Source organism: Poromitra crassiceps (genome assembly GCF_964638095.1).
Source record: "Poromitra crassiceps genome assembly, chromosome: 11".
In the NCBI taxonomy this organism is placed as follows: domain Eukaryota; kingdom Metazoa; phylum Chordata; class Actinopteri; order Beryciformes; family Melamphaidae; genus Poromitra; species Poromitra crassiceps.
The window spans coordinates 48,499,130-48,524,137 of record NC_139643.1 but is presented as its reverse complement, the minus strand read 5'-3'; the positions used below and the strand labels follow the sequence as shown (position 1 = coordinate 48,524,137).

Genomic DNA, 25,008 nt, shown 5'->3' with positions numbered 1-25,008 from the left:
AAAATAGAATGTAAGTACATGCAGTTGTTTATTTTAATTATGGATCATAATACAATGCAATTCCAAATGCACTTTTATTTTAAAAGTAGCCACACAGTGAGAAAAAAGAAAGTGAGAAAAAATAAATCATGTATTGCGGAAAAAGTGATGCATCGAGATGCATCGTATAATCGAATCGAATCGAATCGTAGACTTGTATAATCGAATCGTATCGAATCGTGAGATCAGTGAAGATGCACAGCTCTATTAGCCTGATTCCATTTACACCTGGTGTTAACATGCGTTTTCTGTCATCAGATTGCAATCTGATGGCAGATATGGTTGTCCTCTCAATCCGCATACAGTTGCTGTATCCAGATTGAGAGGACACATTGCATTTACACTTGTGTTCAATGTGTACACAACGCATCCCTGACCACCTCCGGAGGTGGTTTGGCTGATCAGATTGCAATCAATCTTCAATGTCTGTCTTGGGGCCGTTTTTACACCTGTACTTTCAAGTGGTCAAGCACTATCTGATTGCAATCTGATCACAGAAAACACATGTTAATGCCAGGTGTAAATGGCCTCTATGTGACAAATAAGCTTTTAAATGTTTGGATAAGGACAGGTCTGTCAAAATGAATGAAATCAACCCAATTTCCTATCTAATTTGAGTACTGGTCGTTTTATATGATTGTCGGTGTTTGTGACTTATTTTAGCTTGTGTTCATTTGATTTATTTCAAAGAGCTGTTAAATGTGTGATGCATCTCAGCACTCTACCCTGATCGCACTTTAACGTTCTAAGCTCATGAACTGCTAGACACGTCAATAAAGTTTAATATTATTGTAGGCGGTGGCTCAGTGGTAAGAACTGTCACCTCACAGCAAACGGGAACAAGTGAAATGTGAATCAGTTATTCTGGGCTGGGGCTGATTTGAAAGAGATGCTGATATGACTGATATGATCTGTGATCTGATATGATCTGTACCTACACTGCTTAACGAATCAAACGCATAGGACAAGGACATATAATATGAAACATTTTTAAAACACCAATACTGTCGCTGGCAAGACAGGAGCTTTGGGATGTCTCTCATTCAGTCAGTTGTTCATATGGAGGAGGAGAGGGAATGGCTGTGTCAGTGTCCTTAGTAATCAAGTCAGCCCATTTCCTCTGGTAAAGGATGCCATCTAGTGACACAAAGCATGTAGAAGCCATCGTGTTAATTGGTGGATGAGGTATGTATGCGTAAGAGCTTCTCAATTACTTTTTCTGGTGATATAAAATAAGATAAATATTCAATGAAAACATACACCAGCTATGCTATAGGCATAAAATACCAATTTATTACTTTGCACAATAACACAAGTAATTCCCTGCAGGCTAAAAAAAAAAAAAAAAAGTATTTTAACATGTCACATAATAGCAATAACAGCGAGTGATTGGGCACCCTGATGGGCCGGGCAAGGTGAAGCCCCGCCCCTCCAACGGGTCAGAAAGGGTTCTGTTCCATTCACAGAATTAGAATGATCCAATTCTATAGTTCTATTGCTATTGGACAATCACACACAGCTCATAGACCACTAGCAAAGAAAAACAAACAGAGCAGAGCTAGAACAAACCCGAATAAGGAACCAAAAAAAAAATAAAAAAAAAATAAAATTAATTTACACAATACACAATGTCAAATTACAAATCCGTTAAGATATAACAATATATCAAAGTGAGAGGAATTTAAAAATAAATCATGCTCTCTTTCTATTGGGGCACAGAAAGAATTGTGGATCTTTTTTCAAAAAGGTTAAAAAGAGGTAATCTGCTCCGTGGATGCCATGGGGGTTTTGCCAAACCGACACAAAGAGGAAGTGCATTTGTGAGGGTTCCGGCAGAGAGGGGCCGTGGAGTCAGGAGACCCCCCGAGAGGCGTGGCCACGGGCACAGACCAGGAACGAGGGGAGAAAAATGGACGCTCGCTACGCTAGCCTGGCCAGAGGAGAGGGGGTTAGGTCTTTAACGGGCCCACGTTTGAAGAAAGTACCTCGTTTGAATTTGGACACGGCGCAAAGATCAGGTCCCCCTCGCCTCAGATAACAGCTTGTACCTCCCAAATTACTGACATTTGTGTAGGAATCTTTAAAATACATCTGAGAGAGACTGGACAAATATTGCTAGGCTAAAACAGTCTCACTAAATTTATAAACATTTACCCAAAAAAAAAAAAAAGCATTTATATTTTTTTTCTGTCTCATAATAAATATGATTCTAAAGAGGTTTTTTCTTCTTTTTTTTAAGGACAATACTCTGGCATGCAGGCGAGCAAAGTCGACATTTTATTTCTTAAAAAAAAAGTTTTTAGAGCCTCAAGAGTGCACATTCCCACTGATTGATACAAGCAAAAAAAATAGAAGAGAAAAAAGGTACAGAGACACAATAGCGAGAGTAGACCAACAGCCACAACGAGAAGAATTATAGCTTTGATTTTCCGCATTTTGAAAACTAGATTTTGGGTTAATATTGCTTTGCAATGTTATGCTAACAACAGGGAGTGATCGCTGATCGCACTCTAGATCGCCTCATGATCATCAAATCAAATCGACCCCCTTGAGAGATGCCAGATGAATATTTGACCGCAGCCCACTGGGCTCGGTAAAACTAGTGCACATTTTAAAAACCGATCTGTCCCCCCTTTAAACCGAAGAAAACTTATTGCATGCAATAGAGCCAAAGTCGACGTCACTTCCTGCTTCAACATGCGCACCAGAGACCTTTCATCCGACATTTATTTTCACATAGACATTTGGGAAAATGCGTATACTTTTTTTTTTACTCAGTCAAACCAAACGATTCAGCCATCTTTAGAAACAGGAGAGACCGTATAACATTTCACTCTGACCAAAAAAAATAAAAATCGAATATATTTTTTAAATCCGCTATTATTTTTGAATAATGTCCTATGTGAAATGTCCTATGGTCTCTCCTGTTTCTAAATAGAACTGAATCCTTTGGTTTGAGCAAAACTATTTTTCTAGGCATTTTATGAAATATCTATGGGAAACTAAATTGCAGATGAAGGGTCTCTGGGACGCATGCTGAAGCAGCAAGTGACGTGGACTTTGGCTCTCTATGCCTGGACAGCAGCCTCCCAATCCCCCCACTGGGCCTCTGTCCTCTCCGTTTCCTGCTTCCTTCCCATTGGCCGGCGCCCACGCCCTCGACAGGCAGGCGCTCAAACTCATTCATAGCAAACCTGCTGCTTTACGGGTGGTTTATTACAAAAGGGTTTTCACTGAGCCGTCCCCCCCTGATGAGGCGTGTGCGCCGACTATTCCAAAAAACCCATCTAACTCTGTCCTGCATCGACACCGTCTTCATCCGATCACAACACTAGGGGGCTCCACTGGTAGTAGAACTGTCACCATGGCACTTGCCACTAGATGGTATCCATGACAATAGCTCGTCCAAGGGCAGTGCTTATGCTTATTGTCGATCCATTTAATCCGGTGTTAAAAATGCATAAAAATATGTAACAAACACCATAAGTAGTAGAGACTTTTAGATGGGTATACGTTCAAATACACACAAACAGTAATAGAAGCCATTTTTTTAAAGTCTAAAAATGCAACGCTTTGCCTATGGCAAACCTCTTTTCAACAAACTGAATCCAAATTCACTCCGATTACAATCCCCTGATTGTCTCCATTCATCCGATCGAAACCAAGACCGATCCTGACTGAGTTCATCTGATGAACACAGCGGCAAATCTCTTTCACCAGTCAGAGTGCTACACAATACCTCCAAACAGCCCATAACAATACCTCAAAACAGCCCCTAACCGTTCTAATATCAGAGACTAGGGAGCCTGAATTAACCGTCCCGGGGGCCTACGTTCTCTCGCCATTGGCCAGAATGCTACAAAATATGTTCCAACCCAACGCTCTACCCCCTTAACCTGTGGCTCCCACAACTTAAAAGTCTATTCCTGAAGTCACACTAGTAACTACACAACTGGCTTCACTGACTGACCTTAAAATTTCATCACAATAGTAACAACATTAACAACAACAATAAGAACAACAACAACAACATCCATGGTAAACTACTAATCTAAACAACAGTTTTTAAGATAACCACAAAACATCTTATATTAAACTCTTACAAATCTGCTTTGTTGATTCTTATGTATAAATGCATAAAGGTAAGAGAGATTGAGTGCCCTCTGTCGCTTGCCTAGAGTCCCGGGTCAGTGCAATGAATTGGCCAGTATTAGCAAAGGAGACCTCAAAAGAACTATACGTTTTGTGTTTCCGGCCCATGAAAAAAAAAATACATAAAAATTAAAATCAAAGGCTACTAGCGCCTTTAAATTAAAAAAAAAACCTTGTGACATCCAGCAGTATCATTCTATAACCTTTCAGATAATCAGGTCCAGGGATTAAAAAAGAAAAAAAATATCCCACTTTTTAACACAGACACAAACCCACACGCTGTGTGTCTTAATGACTTCAGCCGTTCAACAGGTCCCAATGCCGAGCCAGAGTCACAGGCTAGACCACGGTTACCACTGCTACACATCAGACCTGGGCTCACTCACCACCTGAAATGCATTCAGTGACTTCTCTGGGATTCCGTGATCGTACGGGGTCACAGAGCAACAGCTGATCGTACGGGGGCACAGAGAAACAGCTGATCGTACGGGGGCACAGAGAAACAGCTGATCGTACGGGGGCACAGAGGAACAGCTGATCGTACGGGGGCACAGAGGAACAGCTGGCTCCAAAAAGGTGCAGACCCCCCCCCCCACCGTGATCGTACGGGGGCAGAGGAGCAGCTGATCGTACGGGGGCACAGAGGAACAGCTGGCTCCAAAAAGGTGCAGACCCCCCCCCCCCCCCCCATCCTGCGCTGAACGCACACATTCAGAGTAACTGAAAGGATTTCATTTAATAACTGACCCAGGACTGCTACAAATACCCACACCGGCCTCTGGGAGGCCCGTATAAGTCGTAATGTCTCAAAAGTTGCTCTATAGATGTAAATATATGTTATATATGTACTGTATGTGTGAATATAAAAACAACAAATCTGAGGCATTTACAGCAGTTATCTCCTTGATTTCCCTTTACAATTCAGTGGCCTGCCATGAAACACACATGCACACACATACAACAGTACATGTATATACAGAAACACACACACGCACACACGCATGCGCGCTCTCTCACACACACACACGCACACACTCTCTCTCTCTCACACACACACACACACAGGAGCACTTATTCTTCGATGAGAGGAAAGTAGTAATGGGCATGGACACCCAGGTCACCTCGCTTGTAAAAGACCGTAAAGGAGAAAAAGTTAAAACACACGTTCATAAAAAGGAAAAATATATATATATATATATATATATATCATTCTCAAAAGGTCACCGCCCCTCCGCCTCTTATCATGCAGAGTTCCCTCCCCACCACCCAAAAAAACCCAAAGACCTTATGACAGATTTTTGCCCAAAGGGGCTTTGAGGTAAAAGTAGATAAGAGACCTGCTTAGCTGGGAGAGCTGAAGAGCTGCGCTGACACAGACGGTGCCAGAGTCCACTCCCTCGCTCAGTGTATCTTACAAAAAACAACAATACAGACATTACAATTGAAAACAAAGAACAAAAAAACAAACTCAAAAATAATGGCTCAACTTGTAGTAATGTGTGACGTGTACGGTTTGTTTTTCGTTTGTTTTCGTTTTGCGCACTGGGAGAAACCGCCTCGGGTGGTTCTCAGTGCTGGATTGCTGGTTAGGAAGGCGGCTTGACTGGAATCGTCGCCGACTGGGAGTTTTTTGTTCCGTGAAAACAAGACTGGCCAGACGGTGGGACGCGGCAGAGCGCAGCGCCCCCTGGCTTTAGAGCCGCTTTGGTGCAGATTCAGACAAATGATTTGAGTGTGAGAAAGAGACGAGACAATGAGAGGAGAGAGGGGGAAAGATACAGGAGAGGAGAGAGACTGGCAAACAAGGTAGAGGAAGGAAGGGGGGTAGGAGGTGGGGCCGGCTGGCTAGCTGGCAGGCAGGCGCGCGCGCTCTCGCTAGCTCAGGCGAAGTACATGGTGTGCTGGGTATCGTAATGGATCTGAACTGCCTTGGCCAGCGCCAGGGGGTCCCGGCCGTTACTCTGCCCCGACACGTGGCTGCCTTCCGCACTGCAACACAGAGAAGGTTTGAAATCAGGCTCGCTCAGGAATCTGATTAGAACAACACAAAATGGCAGGAAATAAAAGTATTATGATTCTATATTATCAGAGGCAAGGCGAGAGGAAGTGGCCTGGGATCAGATCCAAACAGAGCTTTCTCTCCTGTGTCGTCCCTACTGTTACTGCCCCTCTAATTGCGGTGTTAAAAATATTAAAATAATGTGAGTAAAAGTCCTCATATTTAAAAAAAAATAAAAGAAAACATGCAAATCACTGAAAGCTGCGTGTCATGCATAGAGGAAAATAATATATTAATCAATCATCATCAGTCCTAATGTGATATGATGATAGGTGACTGATAGACAGGCGGGTCAAAGACACAAAAACATTATATTTAACAAGACGACAAGTAAAAATGTCCCCCATGAAAGACGCAGGCCCCTCTCGGGCCAATCAGTAATGAGATACATTATCCAAGTGTCATCTAAGTGTCATCAAAATTGGAGCGGGGGTGTAGCAGCTATAGCCTTTCAAAATGTTGACCTTTACTTATAGCAACATCAAGCTAATCAGTGGAATTGTTTTAAACGTTGCAACAGTGTGAGGATGCAACAATCAGGATTTTGTGTTTGATGGACAGTAGGGGTGCTCCGATCTGGCTAAGCCACGATCCGATCCGATTCCGATTCCTGGGGTCACGATCCGATTCCAGAATCGATTTTCGATTCCAACGATTCTCGATTCCAACGATTCTCGATTCCAGAATCTAGAATCGATTCTCAATTATGTAGTTTTATATTGCAATAACACAAAGGTAAATATAAGACAAAAAATGACAAATGTATTAATGCTGAACTTCAAATTCAACTTCTGTATTACAGTCAGGGCCTAAATTGGAATTCCCCCCTTATGTTCTTCAGATAAGATGGATTTATAGGCTGGGGGGGATCTGTAGACTTTGAGAAGGATTTATAGATTTTGGGGGGAATACATTAACCAGAGTTCTTAAGTGCAAGAGGTGGTGGCACCGTGGCAGTACAGTACACAAATGACATGAACATTTGGACACTTATTCAGCCGGTATCTTGCATGTTGCGTGCAGGTGCACTGTAAAAAAAATAAAAAATAAAAATAAAAATAAAAATACGATTTTAAGAATCGATTCTTGGGAGTTTGGAATCGATCCAGGAATCGTGGCATTAAGAATCGCGATCCTTTCAGAATCGATTTTTTGGAGCACCCCTAATGGACAGAGGTATACACAGCCCGCTCCGTACCGCCCGTCCCAAAACAACAGGAAAATCCAAGCCTGTTCCCCTTTGAACCAGAACCATACGACGAGTCCTGTGTTGGCCATGCTGCTGCTGCCGTGTGCCTCACCTGTCGTGGTCTTTGTCCACCAGGTGGTAGCGGGCGCGGAAGGCCACCAGCCTGGCGTAGTAGGCGGGCGCTGGGATGGAGACGGAGCGCGTGCAGCGGACGTAGGTGTGGCACAGCTGGTAGGTGAGGAGCTGCAGCTCGTCCGCCGTGAAGCAGTTGTCGTCCCACAGGACGTGGTAATGGGAGGGACGGCTGGTGCCCTGTGGGAAGGGGGGGGGGGGAGACCAGCGTGTGATGATGGGCTACACCTGCCAATACTGCCCCCCGGTGGTATCACGTCACACCATGTGAAACGTCAAGGCGTGCCGTTTGCTGGAGTTTATGACCACGTTCGTGGTTATTTCCCAGGAGGGACAAAAAAGTAGATGTTGATCTTTTCAGTATTAGATCCCGGGTTGCCATTCTTGGCAAATCCGGGAAGTGATCAAATGGTGTTTGTGTAGCAGGTAGTTTCAGACAAGCAATCTGAAGGCTCAAAGAGCATTTCAACCATGCTGATAATAACGCTCATAAAGCATGGATAGCTAATTATTGTGGTCGCCAGGGAGCTAATTGGCGATCTTTCTTGTTCTCTCCAAGTATATATTTTTTATAGTTTATTCATTTGAAAATGAGTCAGTTTGCATGTATTGGTAACATTGTCTAAAAAAAACACACAATACCCCTTGAAGACATTCTTGACTGCAATTGTGAGTTCCTATTCCTATTATTTACTAGTACACAGTTTTGTATTTTAACTAATACGTGCCAAATGCCTATTCAATTCAAGCTGACAAGATACAAACTGAATTGGAAGTTGTTTGAGTTTGACTGGTTTACTGGTTTCAAAGTGACATTGGACCACTTCACAAATTGAAACATATCATTTAGCACAGAGCTTTTGTATGAAAATCATGTGTAAAACTGTAGGCCTCACCTGAATCCCAGCATGGCTACACAGGTAGAAGTCGAACTCTGAGGGGTGTGTGATGGTGCTGTCCACTGTGGTGCCGGCTGGGACGTTACCACTCTTCCCAACCTGCAGGGGGCGATCAGTCAGTTGATACTTTAGACTTTTCACAGTTATGGCACAAGTTTTGCAGGTTATTGAAATATAAATTGCCATTTCCCCCCCTACACCCACAATGATAATATATCTTGTTGCAGGAAGCATTCCCTCGCTTTAAATACTGTGGAAATGCAGACATCTCCAGGCAGAGTGAACTCCTAACAGACATCTCCAGGCAGAGTGAACTCCTAACAGACATCTCCAGGCAGAGTGAACTCCTAACAGACATCTCCAGGCAGAGTGAACTCCTAACAGACATCTCCAGGCAGAGTGAACTCCTAACAGACATCTCCAGGCAGAGTGAACTCCTAACAGACATCTCCAGGCAGAGTGAACTCCTAACAGACATCTCCAGGCAGAGTGAACTCCTAACTGACCCTCTCAGCTTTGTCCGAGCAGAAGAGCCGGGTGTGATGGCGTTTCTGGACCACGATGTAGGTGATGCCCGGCCTGTAGTCCTCCTCCAGACTAATACATGCTTTCCGGATGGCTATCAGCTCTGGCCACGCTACCTGAAAACACAAGACATTTGAAAAATTAGCAAGTCACTTTGATCAAAGGTAACCTCTGTAATATTAGTAAGTAAGTAATGTTTATTTGTATAGCACTTTTCAAAACAAAGTTACAAAGTGCTTCACACAACAAGATAAGAGATTATACATACTGAGGAATATAAAAATAGATACCCCATAATAAAACCAAAAAAGGAACAACCAAATAATGCTGATCAAATAAAATAATTAAAACGACAATAAAAACGACAGTAAAACAATGAGCATATGCAGATAGAAACAAATAAAAACAAAGAGATAGTATAATTAAGAGAAAGCTTGCCTGTAGGAGTATGTTTTAAGAAGAGATTTAAAAGAAACTACAGAGTTAGCTAGCCTGATAGCCTCGGGAGGGGAGTTCCACAGTTGCGGGGAACGAACCGCAAATGCCCGGTCTCCTTTTGTGACAAGGCAGACTTTTGGAACTTTTAAGAAGGTTTGGCCGGAGGAGCGCAGGCAGCGGCTAGGCTCGTATGTAGCTAATACATTTAAAATGTAAGTGGGAGCAAAGCCATGTATGGCTTAAACGTGATCAATAAAATCTTAAAATCACACCTAAATTTAACAGGAAGCTAATGAAGGGAGGCAAGGATGGGAGTGATGTGGTCTTGTCTCTTGGAGTTTGTTAGGAGTCTGGCAGCTGCATTTTGTACGAGCTGCAGACGGGAGATGGCTTTATGGCTGAGCCCCGAGTAGAGAGAATTACAGTAGTCCAGTCGCGAATAAATTAATATTAGCCCTAATGAGCTGCTTTCTATTAGTATTGCATTGTATTAGTATCATAAAATAATTCTGAAAGTACTTTGTGTGACAGGTGAAACTAAAAAGGCATTTCTATGACAAATACTGAAGGTGAGTAGCGCTGCAGTGGGTCATCAGGGTCCTTTTTCTTTTTGGGGGATTCCCTTTTGATTATCGTTCATTGCATGCTCTGAGGATTCCCCCCGATTTGTTGTTTCCCATGCATTTCTATGACTTTGAACACAGCGGACATGAGCAGTGGAGAACCCACTGAACCGAAAATGAGGTGCACCCCCGAAGTCAAGTCGTGAACGAATGAGGAAATGTTGCGATAGTGCCCAGACGCAACACACACTCATGTAAATTTAATGCCAGATAAAAGTTCAAACTACTAAGTTAAACTCCAAAGTTGTAATGTTAAGTTATATGATCGTTTTTGAGATTCAACATAATCAACATAGTCTCCAATAATCTACTGTAAATTCCGGACTATAAGCCGCGGCTTTTTTCCCGTTTTTTGGCCTTTTTTGCCCCCTGCGGCTTAAATAACGGTGCGTCTTATCTATGGATTTTTCCAGCAAACGGCCACTCGGGAACCTCCAAAATCTATGGATGTTGGTATGAGGCAGAACGAGAGCAAGACAGACATTATGAGAGCGAGACCCTGATTGGATGATGTTGCAAAAAATGTGCCTCGCGACCTGATTGGAGCACTGTGCCACTACTCTCTCTCAGCCACTACGGTAAAACACCCTCCCTCCTCCCTCGCTCCGGGGGGAAAAAGGCAGCGATTGAGCTTGAAAGACAGTCTGAATGAAATTGAATGTAACATTCCCAATTCTATGTATTACATTCTAAAAAACTAACAGCAACATTTTGGAAGGCTAAGCCACACAACTAGCTCGTTGTAATCTAACATCATGCTTCAAAAGATGGAGAACTGGCTGTGTTACGACGATGGCGGCGATTGAGCCTGAAAGCCATGTCTGAGACAGTAGCGAGACAGGAACAACAACAGCAGCAGCAGCAAAGGATCATGCACAAACCCGAGACGAAAGGGACTGTCCGTCAGGGCGCGGACGACTGTGTGTCAGCAACTCCCTCCCGACTACCAGGAGAAAATTACAAACTTCGGCGAATTCACACAAAGAAAGATCAAGGAATATTCCATCGGACCGGAGCAGATCATAAATATGGATGAAGTGCCTTTGACGTTCGACCTGCCTCTCACTAGGACTGTTAACAAGAAAGGTGAATCGTCCATCACGTTGAGAACCACAGGTCACGAGAGAACGAATTTCACTTGTGTTCTTGGCTGCACAGCAGCTCCCGCCGATGGTGATTTTTAAGCATCTCACAATGTGTGATTTTGTCTGGGGATTAGTGACCTGACTTTTGTTTTGTTGAAATGTTAATAAATGGGAGCTTCCCCAAACAGCCATCTCTTTCCCGACAATCCCCTCTGTGCACGAAGCCTTACATATGGTAATTAAACATCAAAACACCCGCGGCTTATAGACCGATGCGGCTTATAGAAGAAAAAAATAGTCACCTTTGAAGGTGCGTCTTATAGACCGGTGCGCCTTATAGTCCGGAATTTACGGTAATTGAGTCTCATCCAATTAAACAACTGGGATCAACTCGTGTTACTGTAATATGCTCATTTCTGATTAGCAGAGTTAAATCTCCAGGGGCCGGTTGCACAAAGCACCTTAAGTTAAGATTTTCCTTAGAGGCCGAGTTAAGGTGTCCATAAAATAAAATCAGTTGCACAAAACACCCTTAAAGCCCCCTTCCAGCCAGTTTCCAGCCTGTGTAAATCCTGGGTTTACAGTGGAAACGCAAAGCTGCGCGCGCCGTAATAAACCACGTCACCAGTCATCATTTGCGCCAGAGATCGTCTATTTGTTAAGAACCGAAGGCCTATACTTTGCAACATCATGGCTGCCTGGAGCACTGTTGTCCAAAAAGGATAATAGCCCAGAGGATAAGACCCACACTGCTAATATCTCACCTGTTTCATCTGTCCCTCAGACACGCCGCCTCGGTAATAGATGATGCGTGTGGGCTTGAAGCGCGTGGACTTGTAGAACTGGATGAGCAGCTCCCGTACCATATTGGTCAAGTCCTGGATGACCTCCTGGCTGAAGAGTTGCTCCTAGAAAGACAATCGTGCAATTACGGTAAAACCCAAAAAAGAGGAGGCAACACTGGACAACAATGCAGGGAACTGCAGTTAAACAGATTGAAGTGAGGTGTCGATAAATTGGGAGGGGAAAAAACGCAACAAATCAAATCCTGTGCAATAATAAACTGAATTTAAAACCAAACGAATAACTTAAATCAAATCAACTTTTATTACCGGACTCATAGTCCATAAAAACACACACAACATTATAAAGACACAAAACACAATAGAAAAACCATAATTAAATTATGACAAGTATACCAATACTAATTATACCAATTAATAATCATGTGTTTAATAATTGTAGTACTGAGCCATGGATCATGCCAAAATCATCTATTGAAACTGACCATACATTTCCTTCAAATATAACCAGAGACTAATAATAATAATAATAATAAAGTTTATTATTTACTTTATTATTGAGTTTATTAAACTCAATAATAAAGTTCCCTGAAATGTTTTTCCAATAATGTGAGAATTGAGAAATGTGCACTCTGCCATTTTTTATATTCCAGCCAGAGGTCGCATTGTCTGTCAATTTGACAGACCGGGTCGTAAAAACTCCGTCATAACCTATTTTTACAGTGTCAAAATGACAGACAGCACTTCAAATTGTTGTCATTGTTCAAAGAAAAGACGCAACATATTCCATTAACAGGAGCGCTGATTGCAGCAATATGAAATGTATAATCAGTTTAACAATAGGATCTGAACATTTACAAGGAGAGTAGTAAGTCAAGTTACAAACCTGTGTGGGAGCGGGCACCTGCGACAGGTCTTGCCGAGACGTCTGTACTCGCACCGTGGCGCAGTAGCGGCTCGGGTGGCCGTCCATGCTGCCCACCACCGCAGCGATGGACGGCTTCTTCCCGTCGCCGGCCGGAGGATGCGTGACGTCTGCACCCAGGAAGATGACCGGCTGCTGGAACACAGAGGGCCTGGACACACACGGGACGGACGGATGGAGGAGAATGAGGGGAGAATGGGAAAAGGAAAAAGACTCACTTATTAATTTTATTTTTATTTATTACATTAATGAACATTACTGTAAATGCACCAGTGTTAGCCAGATGGCTAATTTTCAACTGCTGTCCCTTGGAACTCCAGTGCCTAGACTTTCGACTTGCATCGGAAATCTGTCGGCAGGCTCCGTCAAAAAGGGGTGTAACAGCGCTCGCACGCATGCTGCGCTTTACCCGATCAAAATGAAGTGAACGTGACCGCTGTGTAGTCAAAACGTACCATTCTTAGCGTATAGCAAGTTGCTACTTGCTACTAGCAACGAGCTAGAGTTGTTATTGTTGTTTCATAGCGACGGACGGATTTGAGAGCGACACGCAAGGAGCAGAAAATAAATCCATTAATGGGCGGAGCCGGTCAGTTGGAGCCAATGGCAGAGCTTGCAGGGAGCGGAAAGGGATTTTCTTCCCCTGCCGACCGCGCCTCTTGAGTTCCTGTTGCGCCACATTGAAACGGGGCTGCTGCCCCCAGAGGTTAGAGGGAAAATAAGTTTTTGTTTTGTTTAACCGATGGGTTCCCAGATTGCAAACACACTGACGGGGAGTATTACTGTATTAACCCTAAGTTAGGGTTAATACAGTAATACATGTATGTAAGGGCCTGTGTCCACCTAGCGTCTTTTTCCGACGTTAAACGCTGGAAGTACGCTGGGAAGCGCTGATCTCGGCGCACAATATAACAAGGAAGCAGTCTGAAACTAACGTTAGCTCAGTGCGGTAGCTAGCTTGATAGCTGACAGCTAACATTAGCAAACAACACACATACAGTGATTTAGCTCAACACTCACCAGAAATATTAAGTGTCTAGCCGATCTGCTCCCACAATTGAGCCTTTCTGTCTCTGTTGCGATAGTTTTTCCATATGATTACCGTAAATTCCGGACTATAAGCCGCACCTTTTTTCCCGTTTTTTGGCCTTTTTTGGCCCCTGCGGCTTATATAACGGTGCGGCTTATCTATGGATTTTTTCAAAAAAAATCTCTCTTTTTTAGCACTCTTTCTAACTATAAAGCCACTTCTGTTTTAATTTCCTCTCTTGCCCTCTTTTCACCACACTGTATGACACTGTATGACACTGTATGACACTGTGTGCACTGTAAATAACAACACAGGTGGTGTTGTGTTATGTTGTTTTGTTGAAATGTTAATAAATGGGAGCATTACATATGGTAATTAAACATTAAAACACAATAAAAAATAATAAAAAATACCATTAAAACACCCGCGGCTTATAGTCCGGTGCGGCTTATATAAGAAAAAAATAGTCAACTTTGAAGGTGCGGCTTATACACCGGTGCGCCTTATAGTCCGGAATTTACGGTAGTTGCCAGAAAAGCAGCACCCAACACCAGCGTCTTTCTGAAAAGTTAAAATATTTTCAGCTGGGAGCGCTGGGAGTCGGGCGCACAAAAACGCCAGAGCGCTGTGAAAATAGACGCTGGGGGCTGCGCACTTTCTCTAGACGTCCGTGTGCGCCCGCATACGCTCTCCCCCCATTGGAAACAATTGAAAATCGACGCCGGAGCTGATGAAAAGACGCTAGGTGGACACAGGCCCTTAGGCTAACATACATGTCTTTGACGGTGGGAGAGGAAACCGGAGCAGTCCGGAGGAAACCCACGGGGAGAACATGCAAACTGCACACAGAAAGGACCTGGGACGGAGCCGGGGTCGAACCCGGGACCTTCTTGCTGTGAGGCAACAGTGGTAACCACTGAGCCACCGTGCCGTCATAGTGTGCGTGACAAACTTGTGTATCTTTGATTCTAAGAACAAGAACAGCACTGATGAAGAATATCATGTGGGGGGGAAATATCATGTGGCACTCATCAGTTAAAAAGCCTTATTCTTTAGTAAGTTAAAAACTGCACCCAGACAGCTTAAAAATGACTAGCCAAATAGAATAAAAAGGCATATTAACGTGATAATGTTCCTGTTTTTTGTTTGTTTGTTTTTTCCAACATTTTGTCTTTAGTGTCATGCACTCATTGCAATGGTGATTTTGCACTGCCCGTTCTTCTTTTATTTATTGCAAACAACTGATGTTGCTGCTGCTTGAAACGCATCACTTTCACTGGGTTAGGATGAATTACTATAGAGAGGCAACGTGAACGTCACTTCCTGCTTCAGCACTGTACCAGAGATTTTCTTCCGCAATTTATTTTCCCATAGACATTTCTTAAAATGGTTATAAAAAATCATTTTACTTGGTCAAAGCAAACGGTTCAGCTATATTTAGAATCGGGAGAGACCATAGAACATTTCATTCGGACCAAAACTAAAAAAAAAAAAACATAGAAAAAATATGTTCTTTAAAACCGCATTTTTTTTACGTTTTGGTCCGAGTTAAATGTTATGCGATCTCTCCTGTTTAAATATATCTGTACCGTTTGGTTTGAACAAGTACAACTATTTTTATAAGGATTTTAGGAAATGTCTATGGGAAAATAAATGGCGGATGAAAATCTCTGGTACAGTGCTGAAGCAGGAAGTGATGTTCCACTTTGGCTCTCTATACATGTAGTGCCAATGCCGAGTAGCAAATCTGACATTTATTTACCGTATATGAAAAGTGTTGCAGATTATCACTATTATTCAGAGTATCTTGGATCTATTCCTTTCTACATGATGACCACAGGACCTTTTTTTTAATCCAGAAAGCACCAAACCGATCTTTAACAGTCAAAACCAACAACCAAAACCTCCGATCTACACTCCAATGAAGGAATGACAAATATACACCGTCTAGTATCGACCATTTCCATTTAAAATCCAAATACATTGAATCAAATGGCCATGCTGACAGCTCACCTCTGATGAGGCACCAGGACGTTGTTGATGCCCCCCAGCTTGGCGTTGATCTTGAGGCAGAGGTTGGAGAGGGTCTGAGGGGACGTCTTCACTACGTTCTTCACCTGGACACACTGGGTGGCCATGCCCAGCAGGGTGTCTCCCACCCGCTTCACCTCAGCTGTTGGAGAGGGAGGGGTTAGAGCGGAGGTTCTCAAATGTTTTTCAGCCAAGGACCCCTTACAAGATAGAAAATATACCGGGGACCCCCTCGTTCCGATTTGTGATTTTGGGCTAAGCTTAATTGTTTCCACGGTAACGTGCTTGACTTTTAAATTGATAGGTTTGTTAGATTAGAATGTAATCCATGAACCATTTTAGATTTAAACAATTTTTTCCCCCATTGAACTATGAAGCTTTTGCAAAAAAAAAAAAAAAAAAAAGTTTATTTTTATTTTCATGAAAACTATTTGCGGACCCCCTGGCAAAGTGCCACGGACCCCTGGGGGTCCCCGAACCCCCATTTGAGAACCACTGGGTTAGAGAACCAACCGAGTTTAATATGGCTCAATTTGAGCCATATTATGGCCACAGTGCTGTTTTTAAACAGAAACATAATTTGAGTCGAATGATGTTTCTGTTTAACACATTCACTGCCAGCCATTTTTTTACTGTAGGTAGCTTCTGCCAGAGGTTTTTTTTGAGGATTCTGGCTCATCTTTCAAGACCCGAGGATTCTTTTCTGCCAAGATTTTGTGAACACAAAATATCTCAAAAGAACTACCTAATAGAATGTGTGCTTTCTCTGTCTAAAAGAGTTAGTTTGTAGAGTTAGTAGTTATGTAGGCATTAGCACTTGAATACAGCATGGTTTCAGCGTCTGAAAATTTAAGCTGAGATAAATAGCTTTTTGTGAAATTCGATAGAACAGTCACTTTAACCATTCATTTTGGCATCAGTAAGACGTCAGACATCTAAACAATAGTTTTGAACAGTAATTTCCTCCATAACAGCAGGAAACCCCCCTCTACTTCAAACTCCTCCCTCCGTGTGTGTTCTTCTTGGCTGCAGCGGGCGTGTCACAAGCTCGTTTCTGCTGCTGCTGCTGCTGCTGCTCCTGTCTGCTGGCGGCCGCTGGGCGAGGATGGGCTCGCTCGTTTCTTGGGGTTTCGGTTGAGAAACCCCAAGAAACGGGGTTTCTTTTGCGATTCTGGTCTTATTTATGCTGCGTGTTTCAAAGTGTGTTGCACCCATAATCTATTATGCAAATTTGCAATCCCCCACCGCCAGCAATCAGCGCGAAAGCGCAAGCGTTTTCGCCAATCCATTTTACAGTAAGAGAATGGTTTCATCGCGCGTTCCCCTGCAGTTTTGGCTTGACTTTTTCTAGTCTGGAGAGCACTGTCGCCACTTAGTGGGTCGGTGGAATGGGTTGTACACGTTCGGTGGCTCCAATATTTTTATAGGAGACGTGGGGGGCGTTGATCCACGTCCCACCGTCAATTTTTTTTTTTTTTTTGACGACTCAACTCGTCATTGGCAGTCAACCGTTGGATTTTTTTTGACGACTCAACTCGTCATTGGCAGTGAACGTGTTAAATACAGCACTGACCCTCTACCAGTAGATGCGACTAGAACACCACAAAACAGGTGAGAAGTATTTCAATGCAAGCAGAAAAATAGTCCTACACTACATTGTAGAAGTTCCTTATGCAAAAAGAAATTAAATGTGGCGATACAGCATTCCCATGTAATATTCCGTCTTCCCTTATTCTATCCCCGTGGCTAAAAAGACTTTTACCTTCTCCTCGTTCAACAAAATTCCCAGTAAAAGCAAGAAATCCTGCATTTCTTACCATAGACTGGTGTTTTTCCCGGCAGGATGACGACAATGAGCTGCAGACCTACGTAGGACATCTTGAGATGTTTGAACATGGGCTCCACGCTGTCGGCCCCCTGGGCGTATTTACAGAAGCACGGCTGGCCCTGGATGGGCATACCAGCATCCTTCGAGATCTTCCGAAGCTGGTCAGTGAAGCTCCTATTGGAACGCAATGACACAACCCATCAGAAAGCAGCAGTATAGCAGGGTTCCTACACATTTTCAAAAAAAAAAAAAATTACATACTTTTCGCCCCAGACGTTGATTTGTTTTGAAGATTTTGTCTGGCGTTCAATATGATTTACGCAGATGGACATCTTGCCCCTGCTAACTAGGTCATATCTTTTTCCATAGATGAAGATTGTTCTCCACAGCCATCAGAATGTGAGAGATGATTGGCAGGGTTCCATGATATTATATGATAAAACCTATTATTATTCTAAACTCCAGGCAGAGCCGATGTTCTTGACTGGATGTGATTGTGGTGGGTAGGTGATGTAATACATGCTGACAGCGGCTGGGCAACAAGAGCATCCCTCTATCTGAACAGTATTATTCACACCAACAAAAACGGTGGACTCAAAGTCAGGTGGCTCTACTACAATATCAAAGCTAGACAGACTTATGCGTGTATTACACCTGAACCACAGCATTTTCCAGACTTTTCCAGACTTCCTTTTTTTTTCCAGATTCCCAAACTATTACTAGACCTGGAAATGATCAAATTCATTCTAAATACTTTTCCAAACTTTCCAGACCTGTGTTAGGAACCCTGGTATACTTATAAGACTCTGTTCTTCCTTCTAGGAAGATCACGGTATGGTATACAATTAAATTAAATTAAAAAAATAATAATAATAATAATAACAATAACAATAACAATAACAATAACAATAATAATAATAATAATAATAATAATAAAATAAAATAAAATAAAATAATATAAAATAAAAAATAAAAAAATAAAATAAAATAAAATAAAATAAAATCATAGGATAAAGGTTTGTCTGGATTTGACTTTTCCCCCTCATCTTCTCGTCTGTATCCAGTAAATGTCTGACAGCAGCTTTAGTGTAACTCACAGAATACAGCAGCTAGGCTGGCAGGGACTCACTTGAGCAGGTCCTCTCGACACTGCTTCTGCGGGGCGAAGCAGGCCACGGCCCAGACCTTGATCTCGATGCCAGCGTAGAACTGCTTCCCCCTCATGTCCCACACGCCCTGGTTGGGCGTGGCCACGGTCTTATTCTGCGGAGAGAGTCCCTACTCTCTTAGTCAACCCCCCGATAAGATGAGCCAATACAGCAGACAGTACTACAGCCCAACCCCACTCGACCCACAGCTATATATATTCCCTCCTTATACAGGCAAACAGAATGCATTCAGCTGCCCACACAACTGTACTTCTCAAATGTATGTGTGGCCTTCATCATTCAACAGAATCACACAGATCCAAGGATTCTAATCTACACGCACTGAAAAGCTACAGACCCGCTTGATAGTGTTCATATTCATATGGATGAAATAGATTGAATTATGAAACTGGTCTGAAGTATTTCAGTGTGCATTGGAATCTTTTTGACCCACGTGTGGACTATTGTTCCTGCCGTGCACAAGGCAACCACAATTTATTCTATGCATGTAACGCGCCATCGTTTGGCTCGTTTTCGAAGGAGAGAGAAACGTTCAGGACAGACTCAAGTGGACAGAAATTACTGCAGATAATATCCTGTTTTCATATAGGTTGTTAAATTAGTCCTGACGCCAAACATGAGTACTACTGCATTGATTCAAAAAGACAATCATCTGATGCTTGATGAGTGCTCTTACTTTGAGAGGGTTTGTGAATAATGGACCCACACCAATTTAACACATGCTAAGGTCTTCTATAGTATGATGTATAGGGTGTTTGTTCTGAATGTTCCTCTCTCTAACCCAAAGCCATTAATATTAATATTCAGCTTTACAACAACACTGCAGGTCACTATCAGTACCATGGTTAGGATTAGGCACCATGGTCTATTAATTAAATCATTACCGTAAAATCATTAATTTCCAGATCATCATAATCATGAGTGATTAAGATTCAGCGATCACGGCACTGTTGACAAGATTTACAAAAGGGCCATGGAGTTTATGTTCTCCACAGTAAGTGGCCAAAAGGAACTATATGATGGTAACATGCCAGGAGAAGTGAAGCGTTTCTCCACCTGTATCCAAGCAGGTTGAACTTCAATGCATTTCCGGCATCAACCAAAATCAGTGAATTAAAATTTCGTAAAGATTCGTGGTTATGATCAGTGTGATCTCCCCCATTCAATCAGAGAATCAATTCACGGTGCATGTGGAGTTACACAGGAAATAAGACCGCTGCTATAGCTCATCTCATATAGTCACTTCAGGATTCATATTTGTTTCTGTGAATACTTTGATGCAACTATATGTCTGTCATGCATCATCATCAGCATACAGTGGCAAAGATCAAAAAGTGTGTGTTTTTCATGCATACCAAGTGATCACAGCAACGGGTAAAAGCAGTCAAGTCTACATTGAACAGTACTCCACTGGAAGGCGATTAGACTCAATATCCCAGCAGGCACCGGGCCAAGACATTCAGATAGTGCTGTAACAAATCCTGGGTAGATGAATGAGCCTGTAGTTCAGCCAGCCAATAGCAGGATTAAGCTCGGCATTGGCACGCGAGAGACATTTCTTTATCAAGCAAACAATCTGTTTAAAACTATGCAGGAAACAATTGTAAAAAAATTAGGTACGGAGAATCGGAGAATGCGAGACAGCTGGCCGGAGGGCTTCCGCATTCACTTCAAACCCACATTTCCCCCGCAGGGATCATTAAAAAAAACATTCTTAGAAGAAGCAAGTTATTTGTGGTAAATACTACAAGTACTGGGTGGTAAAGAGTCTGATCGTCCTCCAGTTAGTAACACATTCATTTTCCCTTCTTTAATGCACAATCCCTGAATCCCAATTCAGCCTCTAATCCCATAACCACTAGGCCATAATGCAGTGTTTCCCAAACTGTGGGTCTGGACTAGTGCTGCACGATTAATCGAATCGCAATCGCGATGTCAGCACGTGCGATTACATAACCGCAAAAGTGTGCCATTATTTTATTTTTTTCACGTCTTTTTGAGTGTGTGTGTGTGTGTGTGTGTGTGTGTGTGTGAGAGCCTCCTCTAAACTAACGTTACACGCGACGCAGCAAACACACGTTTCTCTGCCATCACACTGGGCATCAATACTAGCGGGAGACTTCTCCCATGGACTCCCGCAAATAAGTAATGTTATGTGCAGCAAGGTTACATATTATCTACCCAGAGGGCGAGAGAGAACATCCATGATCGCTCACAGCAAGCTATGCTAATAACTAGCTAGCCGTTCGTTCAGAAACGCATGTAAACAGCCGTGTGATCAGTGAGAACGTCAGTAAAATAAGGAGAGCTGCAGGTGCTTATGCAGAACTAGTGCGCGATTAAGTACACAGTGGGGATGACCCGCTGTGATGAAGAATATAACGAGATTAACAAGGTTGATAGCAGCAAAACACTGTCGCAGCTGCCAGCACTGGCAGCATCACCTCCAGGCTAGCTAACTAGCCTGTCACATGACGCCTTCATGGTCCCTCGTTAAAGTCTGCAGATGCACGTTACCTCACCTCTCTCTCTCAAGAAGCGTCACGTGAGTGTGGCGTTTAAGGCCATCTGTCGCTACAAAATAAATAAATGGGGTGTATCATTCATTAGTATTGCTGGACAGACATGTAACTCACTTTGCAACTTTGCTGAGCCATCTTCTATGTGCTGTAACACAGTGCAGTTTCTATTTGACTAGTGTTTCTTTTTTTCATGTTTGGGACAGGCAAATGTCTCAAAATGTTTTATTTTTTTGTAAAGATAATTTAATTTCAAATTGTTTTATTTTTTTAGTTTTAATATATTTTAAATTGTAACATATTTCATGTATTTTAGTCTGTGATATGTGAAACCGTGGTATTTTTGTCCAAGGTTATCATACCGTCAAAAACTCATGCCGGCACATCCCTAGATACCTCTTGTTTATTATATCGCAATCACAATCGCAATCGCAATATTGTCCACCCTAATCGCACCTTTTCCCCAAATCGTGCAGCACTAGTCTGGACCCAATTTTGGTCGCGGACCCGTGGGGGTGGGGGTGGGTCGCCAGCTGGTCGTCATGGTAACTCATTACCATATGTTTTTTTTGTGTGAGTTTGGGTCCCAGGTAGACACAAAATGTATATTTTGGGTCCCAACATGAAAACGTTTGGGAACCACTGCCCATAATGTTTTAACCCATTGATACCTGATGCAGCATTTGTGTGTGTATCCCTTTAAGACCGCGAACCGCGTTAACGCGGTTCGCGGTCTTAAAGGGATACGCACACAAATGAGGGATATACACACAAATGCTGCATCAGGTATCAATGGGTTAAAGGACTAGACATGTATAAATAATAACATACAACGGTTGACTTTTGAGCCAGATAAAATACTCCCAATTGCGTCTTGTATTCACAAACTGGGGATTTTGTTTTTCTATCCAGGAGGATTTCCTCTCCTTTTTCCACTTGTCCTCTGCGTGCGCCATCCGATCTCAATGCATAATGGCTAGTGACTATTCAATGGCTGATATGAGATTCAATGGGCCAATCTCAACGATCTACAGTGACTTCCTCCTCACCTCCTCACCTCCACCTGCACAGACAGCAGCGAATGTTAACAGATGAAACTCAAGTCCTCGTCTATACGATACTCCAGCCCAACCAACTTGTGCTGTGCCAGTGGAGGCAAAGAGCATTTGGAAGGAGAAACGCACCGAACAGACCGTTGAGGTCCACCACTGGATTATGAACATGGGGCGAGTTCCAGGTCTTTCAGGTCTGCCAACAGTGCAGTTGCACACCAGACGCACCCTGAGTTAGCAGCCTCAGGGTTTCCCACATTCACAAAATCAAATCGTAATGTTTATTTGTTGGCACAAAACATACCGGAGGCCTCGTACTTTACTCGTGATCTTGTCAAGTGAAGACGTCACGTTGAAATCCTTCATTTTAAAACTGCAGCTGTATCAACACAAATCTCCATCACAGGCTTTTCCTCGAGATGTGATGTGTGGATCTAGGATGCAGTTGAAGCACACTGATGGATTTGGGTGCTATATTTTAATTAATGGAAAAAAAATACCAGTGCTTTCGAGACTACCCATTCATTTTCAAAAGACTTATTTAATTTCTCAAATGGACAAACTTTCAAGGGTTTTCAAGGCCTGTGGGAACCCTGTAGCACTAGATTAACACATTAGATCAATTGTCTGATCCAGAATATAAAGGGTAAATTGATTGTTTATTGGAAATAGGTTGGTTAGTGCAAAATCCAACTATATCTAACCTTCTCTGAATTTGACTCAGAGAACGCAATCGTTCAATAACCATCTGATCAGAATGTATTCAATTGTTACTTCATTTATCAGAATAAATCACATCACGTATGTTGTCTCACACGTCTTCTGATGAGTGAGTTCTGCCAACCTGGAACGCCCCCCCATGTCCCAACATTCACTCTGTGATGCACCCCCCCTCCCACCCTCCAGTGCTCCCCAGTCGGGCATGCGCCCCCCCCCAGAGTGCAGCCCTCACCCGGTACTCACCCTGCCACAGTCTCTCCCTGTGTCGGTACTCACCCGGCCCCCATACTGTAGCATGGGCGCTGGGAGGACACGGCCCGTGACTTCGGTCATGTCGTTGTGCACGACGATGCCGAACTCCTTCAGGTACGGGTCCGGGCCCCCGACCATGCTGTTGCTTTTGACCTGGGGGATGGGAAGAGGGGGGAGATAAGACCATTGTAGGACAGGGAGGTGAGAAAGACAGAGGGAGGAAAATAATAATAAACCTAAAACAAATACAACATGAATTACAAAAAGTAGAGTCATATCAATAACAAAATTAAAACGTGCTACATTGAAAATGAGACACCACACAGCAAATTACAAGAAGAAGAATGATAGATTATGTGTCGTTTCAAAAAGATAACGTGGTTTAAAACAAGACACTGATTTAGCTAGAAAAAGGGGGATTGAGGATGAGAGGACAATAAACTGTTAACACATTCACTGCCAGCCATTTTTTTTTTTACTGTAGGTAGCTTCTGCCAAGCCGTTTTTTGAGGATTCTGGCTCATTTTACAAGAGCCGAGGATAATTTTCTGCTTGGACTTTGTGAACACGAAGTTCACAAAAGTACTAATAGAATGTGTGCTTTCTCTGTCTAAAAGAGTTAGTTTGTAGAGTTAGTAGTTATGTAGATATTAGCCGTTGAGTACAGCATGGTTTGAGCGTCTGAGACAGGAAGCTGAGATAATCGCAGTTTTGTGAAATTCAATCAAACAGGCAGAACAGTCACTTTAACCATTTATTTTTGGCATCAGTGAGAGATCAGACATCTGAACAATATAGTTCTGAACACCCTCTCCTTTAAACTCCTCCCTCCGTGGGCGTGTCTGGTGGCGTTTGTCACAAGCCAGTTTCTCCTGCCTGTCTGAGCAGTGAGCAGCCTCCCTCTCTGGCGGCCCCTCGTCGGCGAGTGTGGCGAGTGTGGACTGTGGATGGGACTCAATCGTTTCTTGGATTTTCGGTTGAGAGCTTTGATGAAGCTTTGTGCGATTCTAGGCTTTATGCTGCCCACCCAGTCTATTTTTGGAACCCCCCACCGTTGTGCGCCGGTGTGCAGCAGCGTGAAAGCGTTTTCGCCTACAGTATGAGAATGAGGCTCGTTCGTTTCTGGGTTTTCGGAATGCGTGCGATTCTGGCCTTTCTGCGGGTGTTTCAAAGTGTGTTTCACCCATAATCTATTATGCAAATTTGCAATCCCCCACGCCAGCACCGGTCTCCGCTCTCGGTATGCTGCTGCTGGCGCGGCCGCTCTCGGGCGAGTCTGGTGACTGATGACTGTAAAATCGCCAAGCCATTTCCTTGAGAATGGCTTGCTCCCGCGGCTGTATTTGGTTGGCTTTCTCTCTGTCGGGAGAGCACTGTCGCCACTTAGTTGGTCGGTAAAATAGATTATACACATTCAATACTTCCAATATTTTTATAGGAGACGGGGGGAGCGTTGATCCACGCCCGACCGTCAAATTTTTTTTTTTTTTTTTTTAAAGACGAGATATCTCGTCTTTGGCACTCAACGGTTGGATTCT

At 43.1% G+C, this 25,008-nt stretch overlaps 1 protein-coding gene across 1 annotated transcript in view; it reads right to left on the bottom strand.

Moving 5' to 3' along the window:
• Positions 1 to 5,569: 5,569 nt before the first annotated feature.
• Positions 5,570 to 25,008, bottom strand: part of ago4 (argonaute RISC component 4) — a 33,251-nt gene continuing 13,812 nt past the window's right edge. Inside the window, exons 8-17 of the mRNA XM_083646403.1 lie at positions 23,495 to 23,623; positions 18,888 to 19,021; positions 17,748 to 17,932; positions 15,913 to 16,072; positions 12,849 to 13,020; positions 11,906 to 12,019; positions 8,977 to 9,111; positions 8,468 to 8,569; positions 7,552 to 7,751; positions 5,570 to 6,180 (exon numbers count right to left, since the gene is read on the bottom strand). Coding sequence (XP_083502529.1) covers positions 6,072 to 6,180; positions 7,552 to 7,751; positions 8,468 to 8,569; positions 8,977 to 9,111; positions 11,906 to 12,019; positions 12,849 to 13,020; positions 15,913 to 16,072; positions 17,748 to 17,932; positions 18,888 to 19,021; positions 23,495 to 23,623 — 1,440 coding nt within the window. The 3' untranslated portion in view covers positions 5,570 to 6,071. The remainder of the gene's footprint in view (positions 6,181 to 7,551; positions 7,752 to 8,467; positions 8,570 to 8,976; positions 9,112 to 11,905; positions 12,020 to 12,848; positions 13,021 to 15,912; positions 16,073 to 17,747; positions 17,933 to 18,887; positions 19,022 to 23,494; positions 23,624 to 25,008) is intronic.